The sequence below is a fragment of the Protomyctophum bolini genome, assembly GCF_963924005.1.
Source record: "Protomyctophum bolini genome assembly, chromosome: 21".
Taxonomy (NCBI): domain Eukaryota; kingdom Metazoa; phylum Chordata; class Actinopteri; order Myctophiformes; family Myctophidae; genus Protomyctophum; species Protomyctophum bolini.
This window is the reverse complement of record NC_137882.1, coordinates 26,730,856-26,747,889: the sequence shown is the minus strand read 5'-3', so window position 1 is coordinate 26,747,889 and position 17,034 is coordinate 26,730,856. Positions and strand designations below refer to the sequence as shown.

At 42.5% G+C, this 17,034-nt stretch overlaps 1 protein-coding gene across 3 annotated transcripts in view; it reads right to left on the bottom strand.

Moving 5' to 3' along the window:
• The window catches only part of garem (GRB2 associated, regulator of MAPK1), a 41,234-nt gene extending 26,040 nt beyond the window's left edge, over positions 1-15,194 (bottom strand). For all 3 annotated transcript variants that reach the window (XR_013966176.1, XM_080794237.1, XM_080794238.1), the window contains exons 1-3: positions 14,800-15,194; positions 9,702-9,842; positions 6,732-6,862 (exon numbers count right to left, since the gene is read on the bottom strand). Coding sequence is in view for 2 of the 3 variants with exons in the window: in XM_080794237.1 (XP_080650363.1) it covers positions 6,732-6,862; positions 9,702-9,842; positions 14,800-14,920 (393 nt within the window). In the remaining variant the exon portion in view is untranslated. The remainder of the gene's footprint in view (positions 1-6,731; positions 6,863-9,701; positions 9,843-14,799) is intronic.
• Positions 15,195-17,034: the final 1,840 nt, after the last annotated feature.

Genomic DNA, 17,034 nt, shown 5'->3' with positions numbered 1-17,034 from the left:
GGGCTCAACCTTCTTCCGGGAGAAGGTCTCTGGACTGCATTTCCACACATCATTGAAGTTCTGGTTATCGTTCCAGCCACCAAATATGTACAGCTCTCCATTGTAGCTAAATGCTGAATGAAACATGCGTGCTTCTGGTAGTAGTTGTGCAGAAGGTGTGTTCAGCCAAACGTTGGTCTCTGTGTCAAACACTCTGATGGTGTTGTAGAACCCATAGTATACCCCCCTCCTGCCCCCAAATACAAACATCTTGGTACCAATGATGGTAGCAGAGTGAGCTGATGAAGCAGGAGGTGGAGTTCCTCTGGTGTTAATTAAAGACCAGACCATTGTGCTGGTGTCCAACTTGTACATGTCATTAGTGAGTCCAGTCAGCTTGGTGGCTCCTCCATGGATAAACATGACCTTCTCCAACACACAGGCTGAGTGGTGTCTCCTCTCCTCTGGAACAGTACCAGAAACCCTGGGTTGGAACCATCTGCGGGAGTCAACATCAAATGCATAAAGCACATTGTAATACTGCCCTCCCCAAGACCCTCCCCAGATGTAGACTGTATCTTCAACCAACACAGCTGTGTGGCCCCATTTCTTGGATGGAACCTCAAGGTGACTGTCCCCTCTTCCAGGTTCCACTGGAGGTAACTTCTTCCAGCATAAAGACACTGTGTTGAAGACATGGACATCCATCTGTCCCATGTTGTTGAAGGTTCCTCCATCACAGTAGCCTCCAAAGGAATACAGTTTGTTCCTCACTGCTACAGCAGCATGATAGGCTCGCTTTGGTCCTCCTGCTTGGGAAACGGTCCAAGACAACATCACCCTGTATGTCTGTCTCTCTCTCTTCTCTCGATGTCTACAGTCATTTTCAACACGGTGCATCATCTTATATCTTCTGGTGTGAAATCACACGAGACACAAACTGTTTCCATGCACGCCTTAACGACGCCAATTAGTGCAGCTGTTCTTCATCTGCACCCTTTGAACTCTATTGCTATATGTATTACTTCATTGCGGCTACCTTGGGGTCTATGGATCTATGGGTCTATGGGTCTTCCACACGTATAGCATAGTATAGTATATATGTATAGTTTATAATATAGTTTCATTATATAGATATTCCACTGTTACGTTCTTAGCTTACGCATGTTTCATGATAAATGCTTTTTATGTGATGCATTCCCATTCTTTTTTGTTCTTGCTTAATGTAAGTCACTCTGGATTAAGAGCGTCTGCTTAATGCCTAAATTGTAAATTGCTACAGCGTTCCCTAACACTGAGCTGTGTTGTATTTTGAGGCTGTGTGTGTGTGTGTGTGTGTGTGTGTGTGTGCACACGTGCGCGGAATGTGCTCAAGCTGACTGGCTGAGCACGGAATGTGATGTATGGTGATAACAGTGCCGCTCACGTCACTTGGGTGTGATATTTTTCTCCATATCGCTGTGTGAGAGACAGTCCACTGAGCAACTCAAAGTGAGGCTGAATGACAAGCATTTTGCATTATGGCTCTTTGAGGGGAGCTAGCTTGGTGTGTTTCTGTGTTCTCAGGGGCGGCCTTAGGAATCTGGAGGCCCGTTTCAAAACCAAATATGAGGCCCCCATATACCTATGACATCATTATTTTGTTGAGGCCCCCCTGAGGGTGGAGGCCCGTTTCAATTGAAACTGGTGAAACATACTTAAGGCCTCCTATGCATGTAGTATACATGCTAACGTGTCCATGTTCACTGGCATATATGTTGGTATGACGACAAGAGCGCTTAACCCATTCTGACCTGAGATCAGATAAAAAAAATTAATGTCTTCTACATCCTGACAGTTTTCTGTCAGTCGTTTTGACGTTTTGACCTACAAGCTCGTAGCACGCCACTCGGTGGCGCGCTATGAGCATTTTAGATATATGAATTGAGAACCCTTAAACCTTTTGGTATGAATTTGGACCTAGATATCAGACCATTCCTGTAATACCCCTGCCTGACATGCCGCTCTATTATTATCTCTGTGTATTCCTTTTGTATTGTATATATGTTTTGGTGTATTTATCGTATTTTAAACCTATTGTTCGTGAGTGTATGGCCCCTTAATTGGTGTATTTGTATTGCTCTGGAGTGGATCTTCAAATACAGCCTATTCAATAGGCCGTACTGGGTGTCGTCATTCAATCAATTGATAAGCCAATAGGCCCCATTGGCTTATCAATTGATTGAATGACGACACCAAGTTTATGTTCCACCTATTTATTTCATACCCATGTAACTTGAGAAAGCCCGGAGGGGCGAAACGTTGTTATATTTAGGTTGAAATAAAAAAGACGGGGAGCAGAACTATATATCATGTGCGGACAAAAACTACTTTCTGGCCTTGACAGACAATACATCCAAACAGAAAAGTGCTATCTGATTGCATTAAACAACGTTAAACAATGTTAAACTCACTTTAACCCATTTTTGGCGGGAACCCCTTTTGGTGTTTTAAACATTATGTTATAATTTAGCTATTGAAAAATAGCAGATCTACAAGCTCATAGCGCACGCTATTAACTTGTAGGTCTGCTATTTTTGAAAAATCCCGACATCAGGCCTGAATGGGTTAAGCATGCGCATATCCTCTATATATCGTTGCTGTTGGGCAGAAACGGCTTTCTCCACATTTTATGTTTTTGATAAAACTCGATATTTGGCCACGAATGACGTCGTATGTTTACTGGTGGTAGAGTCCTGCGGGCGGGGGTGTTGCAGGGACAGAGAAAGGGCGACAATAGAGTTAAATTTTCTCTCCTCTCTGAAAAAAAGCCATATTATTAGTGCCAAATATTGTGGCTTGTGGCTATTGGGTCCAGTATTTAGTTCAGTGGCCATGGGTAATACATAAAAAATAGTCATCAAGAATCATAAGCCAGCTAAGAACCTAATATCCGTCTAACAGTACAATATATGTACAAAGAAACTGTATGACGATACACTATAGTCAGAGTGCGATGTCTACATAAAATGCTATCCTAGTTACATAAGTTGAGCCTTTGCGTACGCCCGTAAGGTCGTCGAGGCTATAGGGCAAGTTCTACGGGCTAAGATGGAGTCTGAAGAGGTTGAGTTTTCAGACTACGGCGGAAGATTGGGAGTGAGTGTGCAGTTCTGACTGCGATGGGAAGTGCGTTCCATAGTTTTGGAGTCTGGAGGAGTCCGTTGTCCCATCAGAATGAATAGACTCCAACCTAATGGTTGTAATCAGATTTACAATGATTCTACCCATCCTCTTCACTCTGAATTGGACTTGTTGCCATCGGGCAGGAGGCTTAGGGCAAAATTAGCTAAAAAGAAGGGTTACAAAACTTCGTTGGTGCCAACTGCTGTGGACATTTTAAATAAAATAAATGTTTAAATAGTCTAATCCCCACTGCTCATGATCACTGTTGCCGTGTTAATGTGAATGCATTTTATATGTATTTTAATGCACCCGTGTATTTTTTCGTAATGTTTTATTGTTGTAACTTACTGCCGGTGTGCCAAACACGAATTTCCATTTTATGTCAATTTAATGGACAATAAAGTTTTCTTTATCTTTATCTTTTAACTCCCATCTCCTAAAAAGTCAGCCTACGTCACGCCGATAAGGGAAGTAAACCGGAGATGGCATGTCTTTCTTAGTTGTTGTTTTTCTCTGTCTTGAACCTGGACGTTCACTATGAAAGGTTTGTAGCGTTCCTATTCACGTACAGTAGACGGGAGTTGTCGTCTATACATTTCAGCACGTACATTAGGACAGGGGTGAGCAACTTTGACGATGGAGAGGGCCACTATATTTCCACACTAACTCCAGAGGGCCACATTGCTGTTGTAGCAAAAAAATAGCAGATCTACAAGCTCAAAACGCGTCTCGAGCTTGTAGATCTGCTATTTTTTGCTATATTTGAATTGAAATCTTGAATTATTGTTTGCTATTTTTGAATTGGAATCCCGAAAATGTACACTTTTATGTCATTTCAAATGCCTTTAATTACTTGTGTATAGCTACTAATTTAGACTGAAGTAATGAAAGCGGGTCATGTTTTGCATGTTGTGTAATTGTAACAGCTGAAACCAATATTATATCAGTATGGTTGCCCGCATGTATGCATTAGGTGTTTCAGCTATTCAAAGCACATTACGGGGCAACGGAGAGTCTGTAACAAGGCCACAAGGTTTCTCAACAGCCCCCTTACTCAATAACGTGTTAATCCTTTGACACTGAGGCAGAACCCTCAACAGGATATTGCAAGAAAAGAACCGACTCGCGGTGGATACATTTTCTCGGCGCGAGCATGGATTTTTAAATTTTATATAAGGTCCCACACGTGGTACTAACTTTGTCCTATTTTGAGCAGAAAAAAACAATAATAACACTGTAGCACGTGTACTGCAGATTTTCATGGAGGCCGTTTCGACATTGGGAGGCCTGTGAAAAAAAGGTACCGATAATATAGAATATATAATATAGAAACATAGCTCAGGTCAAATGTTGTAATGCATTGTTATCATAGAGCCAGCCTACATGTTGCTTCCAAACTGTGTTGTTGCGACAGCGCTCCCTGCCACAGGGAAGCTAACACAACACTGACACTGTTGCATTATTAGTACTGGTAACAACTAGGTTACCAATAATACTAATAATCACACCTGAGCTCTGTACACTCTAATGCAGGGGTGGGCAACTGGCGGCCCGGGGGCCACATGCGGCCCCCACCTTCACTTAATATGTTGATATCAGAATACTGATATGGTATTGATTTCAGCTGTTATACAATTCCAAACCCACTTTAATTACTGAATACATGAATACATGACTAGTACTTAATGACTAGTAGTATGTCTTTTTGTGTCCAATGTAGTTATGTTAACGGTTCATGAAGTCAACGTAACTATAAACTAAATGCATTTGAAATTCATGAAAAAGGTTACTTTTCAGGATTCCAATTTAAAAAATAGCAAAATAATTATTCTGGAGTGAGTGTGGAAATATATTGGCCCTCGCCATCGTCAAAGTTGCCCACCCCTGCTCTAATGACTGCTGTGAGAGAATGTACAGTGTAACTACTGTTGCAAGTATACCTATTATTTTCCTGATGATTATTCTATTGTTTACTCTTTCAATTAAGTGGGCAATTGAGTAATAGAGAATGGCCTCTAAATAAATACCACGTCTCTTCTCTTATGTGTATGTACGTCTTTAAATCCACGTTAACTCGAGGACCGTTCGCCCCACGACTTCATATTCGACACACGCGTTCCACACCCCCCACAGGGAGATGCAGTGCCCGGTGTCGAGTCTGTCGGATCGCCTGTTTGTCCAGAACCAGCACAAAAGCCTCTGGACAGGTAAGTAAGTAGCCTTGCCGAGCCATGAGGCCCATAGGGCAGGAGCCTATCTCCTGTTTCTGTAGCGTGAAGCAGCTTGATGTACACCCCCTGGACATGACGCTAGTATGTCGCAGGGACTCACCCCCAATCCAACCCTTGATGCCGAGTGTCAAGCAGGGAGGCACTGCAGGGTCCCATCTTTTAGAGTCTTTGGTATGACCCGGCCGGGGATTGAACCCCGACCTCCCAGTCTCAGGGGCGGACACTCTAACCACAAGGCCACTGAGCTGGACAGGTATAGCCTGGCTAATAAGGCGGACTCAAATCACGCCGGCAGGCTTTCTTTTTTTGCCAACGGCTGATTGGCGTCTGGCTTTAGCCAGGCTATTGGACAGAGCCCCCCCTGCCCCAGACATCTCCATACATGGAGCTGGCCTGATCTGACCTCACAAAGTTGTTTTGGACATATCTGCATATACTCCATATTTGGGCATGCCTGACAAATAACTCCATATATGGGCATGAAAGGGACACGGGCGTAACTGGGCATGCATTTCCAACTTTCATCGTTCCACGTACATAGGCCAGTGCCCAACGGGCAACACTCTAGTATAATATATCAAAAGAACCGATTAACCCAGCATCCATTTTCTGTGGGGGGGGGGAGAAAAATCTCTAGAATTTATTTTAAAATAATAATAATTACAAAATTGAAGGTGATCTCTCCTCCAAGACAGAAACCTACCTTAACCCATTTTGGGGGCGGGAACCCCTTTTGGTGTTTTAAGCAGTATGTTATGCTTTAGCTGTTGAAAAATAGCAGATCTACAAGCTCATAGCGCAGCACTCTGCTATTTTTTTTAAAAATCGTAAAAAATGTGGCGCAAATCTTTTAATAATATATTCTTTCAGAGCCAATGATTTTAACTCATATCTTTGCTTCTGGGGGGGGGGTCCCTGGAACAACATATTTTCAGATGAGGGTTGCATGGCAGCCAATTAGATATTTTTTTAGGTCCTTGACATGAAATATTGAGAACCACCGATATGGAAACATGACTTCTTTTTCAGAAAATTGTCATGATTTAAAAGAATATTTTTAAAGAATTTCGACGTCAGGGCCTACATGAGTCAACGTTGAAGGTTGTATCCCCTCCATGACAGAAACCCTGCAGCGGTGGCCCGAACGGTTTGCGGAGCGGTCTTGATATCGGAAGGTCGCTATAGTTCGTATCCCCGGACCGGCACGTTAAAATTACCACCGCTGAAGTGCCCTTGGACAAGGCATTGAACCCCTACCATGAAATGTTCTATGAGCAGGGCCTGGCTGTAAACAAGTTCTTGAGCTTAGTCCAGTTACCCTGGGTAAACATGGTACCTTTCCTTTCCTTTCCCTACCTTGACGTTGAAGGTGATCTCCTCCATGACGTACACCCTCTCGGGGAAGGCCTTGGCCACCTCCTCCACGCTGTTGAAGTACTGCACGGGTTCCTTCACGTCCCGGTCCTGCTCCAGCAGCTTGAACTGACCTGGCAACACATGAGGAGGACATTGTGGACAACACATTCACATCATGGATTATATAGGCCTGACGTGGCACTCGGTGCGACAGTATGCCTCGCTATGAGCTTGTAGATTCGACTCGACCACCGGGCACTGCACAGTGCACACTCCCTGTCGGGGCGTGGAACGGCATGTTTCTCGAGTTCTGTGCATGAAAGTCTGATTGATTGATTGATTGATTACAGCCGTACACACGTACAGACGCGCAGAGACAGAGGGCTCCATTTTCGTCACCGCTAAACCCCTTATCCCTAAACTTCTTTGCCTTTTTCTTTTACTATTTTGAAGAAAGAAATTTGAATAGTTCAACTAGCCAATCTACATCGACACGTTGTGAGCTTGTAGACTGGCCTATTTAACTATTCAAAGATGTTTAGCAAAGTAGTAAAAAAATGGAGCCCATGGTGCGTTTATAGATAGATGGATACTGGGAATACAAAAAGGGAAGAAAAAAAAAGGCAAACAGAAACGTTAAACAAATATACATTTCCATTGTTCAATGCCAAAAACCCAATTAAATTATTAATCTAAATGTTTTTTTTGTATGATTAATCGTCAATGAAGTGTTGGTTTTAGTTCTTTGTGCCCGAGAACAAACATAAAACGGAATGTCTGAATGTTATCGACAGTGCTTACAGAGTGCTTTTGGTTCATGAAGACTTAGCGGTCGAGAATCTGGAGAATGTCGGAGTGCACAAAGCAATAGGTTGTTCGTTCTAGAGATACACTGTTATTTAACGGCAAGTCACTTACTTTAACCCATTTTGGGCCGGGAACCCCTGTTGGTGTTTAACTTTTAAGCATTATGTCATGCTAGAGCTGTTGGAAAATATCTACAATATCTACAAGCTCATAGCGCGGCACCGAGTGCCGCGCTATGAGCTTGTAGGTCTGCTATGTTTGGAAAAATCGTGAAAATGTGGCGCAAATCTTTGAATATATATTCTTTCAGAGTGAACATTTTTAACTCAAATCTTTGCTTCTGCATGGGGGGGATCCCTGGAACAACATAGTTTCAGATGGGGGTCGGCGGCCAAATACAGATAATTCTGGGGGTCATCGACATGGAAAAGGTTGAAAACCACTGACATAAAAACATAGGGTTTTTCAGAAAACTGTCAGGGTGGGTTTAGAAGCCATTTTCTTGGTCTAAATGGGTTAAGAACAGCATGGGACAATATAGTCACGATACAGTTGGGACATTTTCACGAAGACATGCTTCATCAGTCGATGGCTTTAAGAGACAGTTAAAAATAACCATGTTCATGACCTTGCTTTTTAACTGATCTTATTTTCACGGTATTTTTTACTTATTTTATTTTTTTATTGTGTCTGAAAGGTGCTCTGTAAATAAAGCGAATTATTATATTATTATTCTCATCGTTAGCGTTTAGAATGAAAGACGTAGAATACGCAAACAGTCCTTTTAACTAATTTAGGCCTGACGTTGAAATTAAAAAGTCTTCTGAAACATGACAGTTTTCTAAAAAACAAAAATAAAATGTTTCTATATATATCAGTGGCGCTCAAACTATTATGACCCCAAAAATAATATGTAATTGGCCACCGACCCCCAACTGAAAATATGTTGTTCCAGAAGCAAATATTTTAGTTATAAACGTTTACTCTGAAAGAATATATATTCAAAGCGCTATGAGCTTGTAGATCTACTATTTTTCAATAGTGCTAAAGTATAACATAATGCTTAAAACGCCAAAAGGGGTTCCTGCCCTGAATGGGGAAACTGTCCCACTTGACCAAACTGCAGCATGGCACAAAAGCATCGAAAGTAGCACATCTTGGACATATGACATCTTGAACAGACGATAGACGATATTATGCAAACAAAAGGAGAAAGAGGCACTGTTGTATGGATTTACCGTGCACGCCACAGGCTGTCTCCTGTCACAATAACATCTATGTTTTAGGCTGCCTTGTTTGTGATGTCGCTGCAACTGTGTCCGTCTGTCTGTCTGACAGACGGACGGCGCAACAATGGACAGTGTGAGCAGTGTGAGCGGATCTGCGTGTGCATCCTGTATAGAATCGACCTCAGGTCCTATTTTACCGCTGTTTCGGCGCTGTAGTGCCGAAATGATTTTGGCTCCTCAGAAATTTTCAGTAGCACCGAAGAGCCGACTTTAGGACAGTTTTTTTTGTGTCGCCTCAGAAAGTTAAAACAATAAGTGTAAAATTGAACGGTATAATTCAAATTCTACCTGTCATTTTATAATGGACGATTTACTTTTCGGACAAGTGGGCATGGCCCATGCCATGGCCAAGTAGAACATGACCTGAGGCAAGTGCCTCTGAAACCTACAGTGTGACCAGGTTTGACTGAGAGACTGCCATCGCGCAAACTCCAGCAGGAGAACACCTTTTTTTTCTTTTTCTTTGCACAGGCAGACTCTTCACATACTAGAGCATGTCTGAAATAAGTGTCAGAGCTGAAATGGACATGTAAATATGAAATGAATGCTTAAACATGTAGCTATAGGTGTAATGTTAGAGAGACCACAGAAGTGAACCTTTCAAGCCTGTTTTCTCAACTCGCCGTTTCTCTACAAGACATTACCCTATAAGCCACATATGTCCAAAACTGGTGGGTCAAACTGAACAACCAATATCTCTATTTGAGTCCCTGCTTTCATATGACATGAAAAAAACGACAATTCAAAAAATAATCCAATGGCAGTCAAATGTAGTCACTAGTGTCAACCCCTGTTGTGGCCCTTCTCCAGACTGTGTGTATACTACTGTGGGTACTACCGTGTGTACTGCGTGTAGTACTGTGTGTAGTCTGACCTTCATAGTGTACCGGGATCTCTATCTTGGGCCCGATGACATAGTGCCCCTCCTCCAGACTGTGGGCGGTGATGGTGGTCCACTGGCGACAGGAATGCAGCAAGAGGTAGTCGTTGTCGCGGAGCCCTTCCACCAGCTCGCCTGCGGGGGGCAGCGATGGGAGAGATTAGAGCGCAAGAACACACATTTTTACTTTTTGAGCGGTGGGGCACACCATCTACAACATACGTCTCAATCTCAATTTAATATAGGCTTCAGAGGGTCTAAAATATGGAACTCTCCCTACCTTTACATCTATGGCAATTGTCTTTTCATCAATTCAAGAAGGTTCTAAAATCACTTCTCCTAACCACCAAGTACTTCCCATACGGTCTGCTAAACTAACCTGGTGTACTCAATGTTCTCCTATAGCGGTTTTATTGTCTGACTTCTGTCTATTGTGCTTTTTTTTCCTTTTTTCTTGTTATACAGTATTATTTCCGTCCTTTCACTGTCCCTGTATTTTATCTGTATTCTAATGTTTAAGATCTGCATGTTCAATATGATTGTTTTTTCCTTAAACAAACAAAAACAACTATGAATGTATAAACATGCCTGGAGAAGCCACTTGCAAGCCCCTGGAGGGTTTTTAGGCTTTCTCCTTCACATTTTTTATTGACCTTGTGTATCATTTCCGAAATATTTTTGTATGTGAAAATAAACAAACAAACAAACTTTAACCCATTTAGACCTGAGTTAAAAACATTCACTTTCGACCTGAGCTCGATTCTACAAATGTCTTTTGAATCTCGACAGTTTTCTGGAAAAACTCATGTTTCTATGTCAGTCGTTCTCAAACATTTTTATGTCAAGGACGACCCCCAAAAATATATGTAATTGGCTGCCGACCCCCCAGCTGAAAATATGTTGTTCCAGTGACCCCCCCAAGAAGCAAAGATTTTAGTTAAAACATGTTTGCTCTGAAAGATTATATATTCAAACATTTGCGCCACATTTTTACGATTTTTCAAAAATAGCAGACCTACAAGCTCGTAGCGCGCCACTCGGTGGCGCGCTATGAGCTTGTAGATCTGCTATTTTTCAATAGCTAAAGCACAACATAATGCTAACACCAAAAGGAGTTCCCGCCCAGAATGGGCTAAATGCTTAGTGTGAGGTATAAAGTACAGCAGCCTTGTGTTCCTAAAACACAAAAGATTGGGTATTGGGGTAAGACTGGCGTTATGTATCTTTCAGGACATTCCACTGCTTTGTCTCAACCATTACTCTATGGCTCTGGTCTCAGCCACCGATATTTTGACATTCGTTTTTTTTGGGAATGTTGCCACTACTGTTGGAGCAGCCATAAACTACACAGGTTCATTCCGATGTTCTGGGGCATCTTTGTAATGTTAAGTGTTAGTAAAACGCAGGTAAAAGAGTAACGTTTGAGACAGACTAACATCAGTCACTTTTCCATTCACTGTAGTAGAAGAGGTGCGGATTTAAACCGCAGATATGTCCTCTCCGCCTACAGGAAATACGTTGCCTGCGACCATGAGGCCCGTTTCTGAATCGGTCTATAGCTTTGCGTGTCCCTTTGTCTGTTTAGGGGTACCAGCAGGTGAGAAAGTGGCGCTGTTGAGCACAGTGATTGTCTTGTCTGTACAGGAGTTCAGTACTCGTGTAACAATTACAGTATAGTTCCACCGCTCACTTCACACAGGTGTGATTTTTTTTTTTTTACTAATTTTACTAATTTTACCTTTTGCAACCAAGATCTTATTTAAAGCAGAAATAACGTGCAATTTAAAATGTTTTTTTAATAGTTTGTCTATGTCCCTCAAAGTTGTTACTTGTCACGCCTCGCTCCTCTGCCTTTGAATTTGAGCTTTGACTCATTATTATTATTATTAGGTCCAAACCACTGGACTGATATTTGGCTTGACCTTAATGCTTATGTGGTTGATGTTCTGTATTTGCTTAAGTCAAGAAAGGAAGTTGTTGTTACTATTCTTGCATTTGTACTTGTTTACTAATACTGCAGTCAAATTTTTACTAATACTGCAGTCTAATGTTTACTAATACTGCAGTCTAATGTTTACTAATACTGCAGTCAAATTTTTACTAATACTGCAGTCTAATGTTTACTAATTCTGCAGCCTAATGTTTACTAATTCTGCAGTCTAATGTTTACTAATACTGCAGTCTAATGTTTACTAATTCTGCAGTCTAATGTTTACTAATACTGCAGTCTAATGTTTACTAATACTGCAGTCTAATGTTTACTAATACTGCAGTATAATGTTTACTAATAATGCAGTCTAATGATAAAACCAGGCTTGTTTCCATTCCATGCCAGCTTGGAAAATCAACAATAGTGGACATTGTAAACAAAGTGGAAATGCTAATTTGGAACTGAAGACTGAAGGAGAGGAGGAATTATACAAAGTAGGGTGACATTGATGACATCACCATGAGGACAAAATCAGTTGAGCTGTTCCTGAGAGCAATTTCCATTAAAGCACCTATAATATGATTGTTCAAAATTGGTTATTTGTGGGGATAGAAAACACACATGGGAGCCCCAAAAACACAAAAAGAAATAGAAAAAGTAGAATTTTATGTTATAGGTCCTTTAAATTATGTTTTAGAATACAAGAAACACTTTCCTGGAGGTTTCAACCCATTTAGGCCTGACGTTGAAATAAATAAAAAGTCTTCTGAAAGAATATTCAAAGATTTGTGCCGCATTTTTACCATTATTCAAAAATAGCAGATCTACAAGCTCATAGCGCGCCACCGAGTGGCGCGCTACGAGCTTGTAGGTCTGCTATTTTTGAATAATCGTAAAAAAAAATCTCTTTCAATAGCTAAAGTATAACATAATGCTTAGTTAAAACACCAAAAGGGGTTCCCGTTCAGAATGGGTTAATGTGTGTAATATGTGTTTCTAGATATTTCAGCAAACAGAAAAACAGAAAGTAGCATGTATGTCCTAAATGGGTTAAACATTCATTAAAAAGACACAATCTAAAGTAAACCATGTTTCTACCCACGGACGGAGCATCAATCAACCATTAACTCACATGACGGTGCATAACTTGTACAGTTAGTCGGCCTGCATTCCGTTATAAAGTTTGTAATAATGTGTCACCTGTCAGCCTTGGATCAAGAATAAATAATATCATAGATGTTTTATCGAGACTGACATTTTTACTTTTGCATAGATCAATAATAATGCAAAATGACTAAATCAAAATGTATGATCTATGACGAGTCTTGATCCAAGGCTATGCAATATGCATCTCTACAACATATCACACATTCACCAGTGTTAATTTTGTCGACTAAGACTAGAATAAAAGACTGAACAATTTCAGATGACTAAAATGGGACCAAAAACCAACCAACCGATTTCGACTGCGGCTTCAGCACCACGCCACACGGCATTACACCGCACCACGTCAAAATATCTACCCTTTCCATTCATTAAATAATGTACCCCCCCCCTCCCCTCCCCTGGCTCCTGGGGGGAATCGATGCCCCCTTTGTAATGTAAGAAGGTGAAGGTCATTGCTTCGTAACGCTCATTGCTATGTAATGTAGATGAGTGCACAGTAGAGGAGTACTCCAGGAATTTGGTGTCTTGAGTCTAGAACTCTGAATGTCGTCAAATGGTGGTTACGTGGCTCAAATGCCTAAAAAAAGATAATGGACCTTGATATGGAAAGGGTTGAAAACCACTGCTTTACAGAGTTGGGACTGCAGCACTCTGTACTTTATACAGTGTTGTCAAATAGGTTTTCAGTGTAATGGGTCCCGGGACCTAGAGGCGAATCTACAATAAGGCGAGGGCAGGCGTCCGCCTGTCCAAATCCATTTCTGGCCTGGCCAAAATCCATACAATGAGGGGGGGGAAAAAAAGAGGACAAAAACAAGACCTGAGAACTATTAATGGACAGCTGTTTGGCCGTGGCGGTAGAGCGCGACCCTCAATAATCACCAATTTGGAATGGGTGCCTCTGTATCCTATATACTCGTCTGGCAGGTATATCTCTTTGAAAACCTAGTTTAGTGCTACGATTGTATAGCGACAATAATAACACATCTTGCCTGCCCTAAAATGTAATTCCTGGATACGCCACTGCCCGGGACCAAGGGCCAGGGTCTTTTAGATGGGACTCCCAGGGACATTTTATTGTTATTTAGTCCCACTTCAACGACGTTAGAGTCTCCATGAGCCTTTTGACAAGTACCGAGTACAGTATTGCATCCCAGGACCCTTGGAGGGTGACAATCACATGATGATTGGGTCCTTCCTCAATTTAGTGGAAAGGATGCAGGCTATTTGCATCACTGTTATAATCAGTGGTGTAAAGTAACTTTGTACATTACTTGAGTCTTTCCAATTTCCAATACTTGCACTTTTTTACAATTTGTTACAACTACAATCATTTGACAGCTTTAGTTACTGGTTACTTTGTAAATTTGAATTATTAATATTACAAAACATACACTATACCACATCAGCTGTATAGGCTATACATTACACACAAGCTAACGATGCTCACTCATTTTGAGCTTGCAGATCTGCTATTTTCAAAAGGTTTCCATGTACATTTGAAAAGTTGAAATGGGACATTAAGCATATAGTTTTCAACATAGTGCTTTCCACTTTTGGTACTTTTAAGTAGCTACATACATACTTTTGTTATACTTTTACCCAAGTCAAGTACATTTTGAATTCTGGGACTTGTACTTCTTGTAACAGAGCATTGGCTATATTGCAGTATATTGTCGATACTGTTCACTTGCAGTGAAACATTTGAGTTGCTTTTTCTGTTTATAATGTGTCACTCATCATCTCACACATAGCCGCCCCCCCCCTGTTGCTAAATGGCTAACGACCATTAGCCACCGTTATGTCACTGTGGTGAGATTATTCATAAAACCCATGCATTACATATAAATCCCCCTTTACGGGACCCCCCCCCCCCCACCTCTTCTGTATTTTGGACGGCCAAATAGAGAAAAGGTAAACGGTGTCCCGAAAAGGGGTCTGTTAATTAAATAAATGACACCCATATATATATATAATATTATCATTTAATCTCACCGTTGTCCAGTCTGACGATTTGGGGCAGCCTGTAGGAGCTGACCAGCTGGTCCAGAGGCAGAGATGTCCCACTCCACGACACATCCTTCAGATTGTTGTACAACATTGTTCCAAGGTCCATGTTGCTTCTTTTTTTTGGGGGGGTGGTGGGCTGCCTGTTTTAGCCTTTTTAGCTTTTAGCTTTAAGAATACATATTTAGTTTTTTGTTATATACATTATACACACGCGCTTTAACAAACAAGAAGCTATACGCGGGTTTATCACTAAGCAAGAGCGTTGTTGTTATATTATTGGTCGGCATGGTGTTCTAGGACGTTGTGTTATTATTGTCTGATTATTTGCTCTCTCTAGTCGCCTCCAGTGTCGCCTCCTCCTCCTCCTCGGAGCGGCCATGTTTGTTTTGTCTGGTCTACTGCTCTGCCGTGTGTGTGTGACTGTCTGTGTCTGTGTCTGTGTGTGTGTGTGTGTGTGTGTGTGTGTGTGTGTGTGTGTGTCATCAGTGTTGCCAGATTGTGCTGAAACAAGCGATCCGGGGGGCCGTCTAGTATGAAAAGTTAAGGTTGGGAATAAGGGGAATGACCTTTTACGCAGAGCCTGGTAGTCGATGGTCACTGAGGGGGTGCTTGTTTTACAGGCGACCGGATTAAGGTTGGTGAGGGGTCCGTTAAAACGACCGGATTAAGGTTGGTGAGGGGCCTGTTAAAACGACCGGATTAAGGTTGGTGAGGGGTCCGTTAAAACGACCGGATTAAGGTTGGTGAGGGGTCCGTTAAAACGACCAGATTAAGGTTGGTGAGGGGTCCGTTAAAACGACCGGATTAAGGTTGGTGAGGGGTCCGTTAAAACGACCGGATTAAGGTTTGTGAAGGGTCCGTTAAAACGACCGGATTAAGGTTGGTGAGGGGTCCGTTAAAACGACCGGATTAAGGTTGGTGAGGGGTCCGTTAAAACGACCGGATTAAGGTTGGTGCAGGGGTCCGTTAAAACGACCGGATTAAGGTTGCGGTGAGGGGTCCATTAAAACGACCGGATTAAGGTTGGTGAGGGGTCCGCTAAAACGACCGGATTAAGGTTGGTGAGGGGTCTGTTAAAACGACCGGATTGAGGTTGGTGAGGGGTCCGTTAAAACGACCGGATTAAGGTTGGTGAGGGGTCTGTTAAAACGACCGGATTGAGGTTGGTGAGGGGTCCGTTAAAACGACCGGATTAAGGTTGGTGAGGGGTCCGTTAAAACGACCGGATTAAGGTTGCGGTGAGGGGCCCGTTAAAACGACCGGATTAAGGTTGGTGAGAGGTCCGTTAAAACGACCGGATTAAGGTTGGTGAGGGGTCCGTTAAAACGACCGGATTAAGGTTGGTGAGGGGTCCGTTAAAACGACCGGATTAAGGTTTGTGAAGGGTCCGTTAAAACGACCGGATTAAGGTTGGTGAGGGGTCCGTTAAAACGACCGGATTAAGGTTGGTGAGGGGTCCGTTAAAACGACCGGATTAAGGTTGGTGCAGGGGTCCGTTAAAACGACCGGATTAAGGTTGCGGTGAGGGGTCCATTAAAACGACCGGATTAAGGTTGGTGAGGGGTCCGCTAAAACGACCGGATTAAGGTTGGTGAGGGGTCTGTTAAAACGACCGGATTGAGGTTGGTGAGGGGTCCGTTAAAACGACCGGATTAAGGTTGGTGAGGGGTCCGTTAAAACGACCGGATTAAGGTTGCGGTGAGGGGTCCGTTAAAACGACCGGATTAAGGTTGGTGAGGGGTCCGCTAAAACGACCGGATTAAGGTTGGTGCAGGGGTCCATTAAAACGACCGGATTGAGGTTGGTGAGGGGTACGTTAAAACGACCGGATTAAGGTTGGTGAGGGGTCCGTTAAAACGACCGGATTGAGGTTGGTGAGGGGTCCGTTAAATCGACCGGATTAAGGTTGGTGCAGGGGTCCGTTAAAACGACCGGATTAAGGTTGGTGCAGGGGTCCATTAAAACGACCGGATTAAGGTTGGTGCAGGGGTCCGTTAAAAGTTAAAACGACCGGATTAAGGTTGGTGCAGGGGTCCGTTAAAACGACCGGATTAAGGTTGGTGCAGGGGTCCGTTAAAAGTTAAAACGACCGGATTAAGGTTGGTGAGGGATGCGCTGCTCCATGCTTGCGGTTATGGTTAGGTTAGGGTTTGAGGTAGGTATAGTATTAGTAGCTGGCGCTGTAAAACAAGCGTCCCATCAGGGCCCATCAAAACCGAG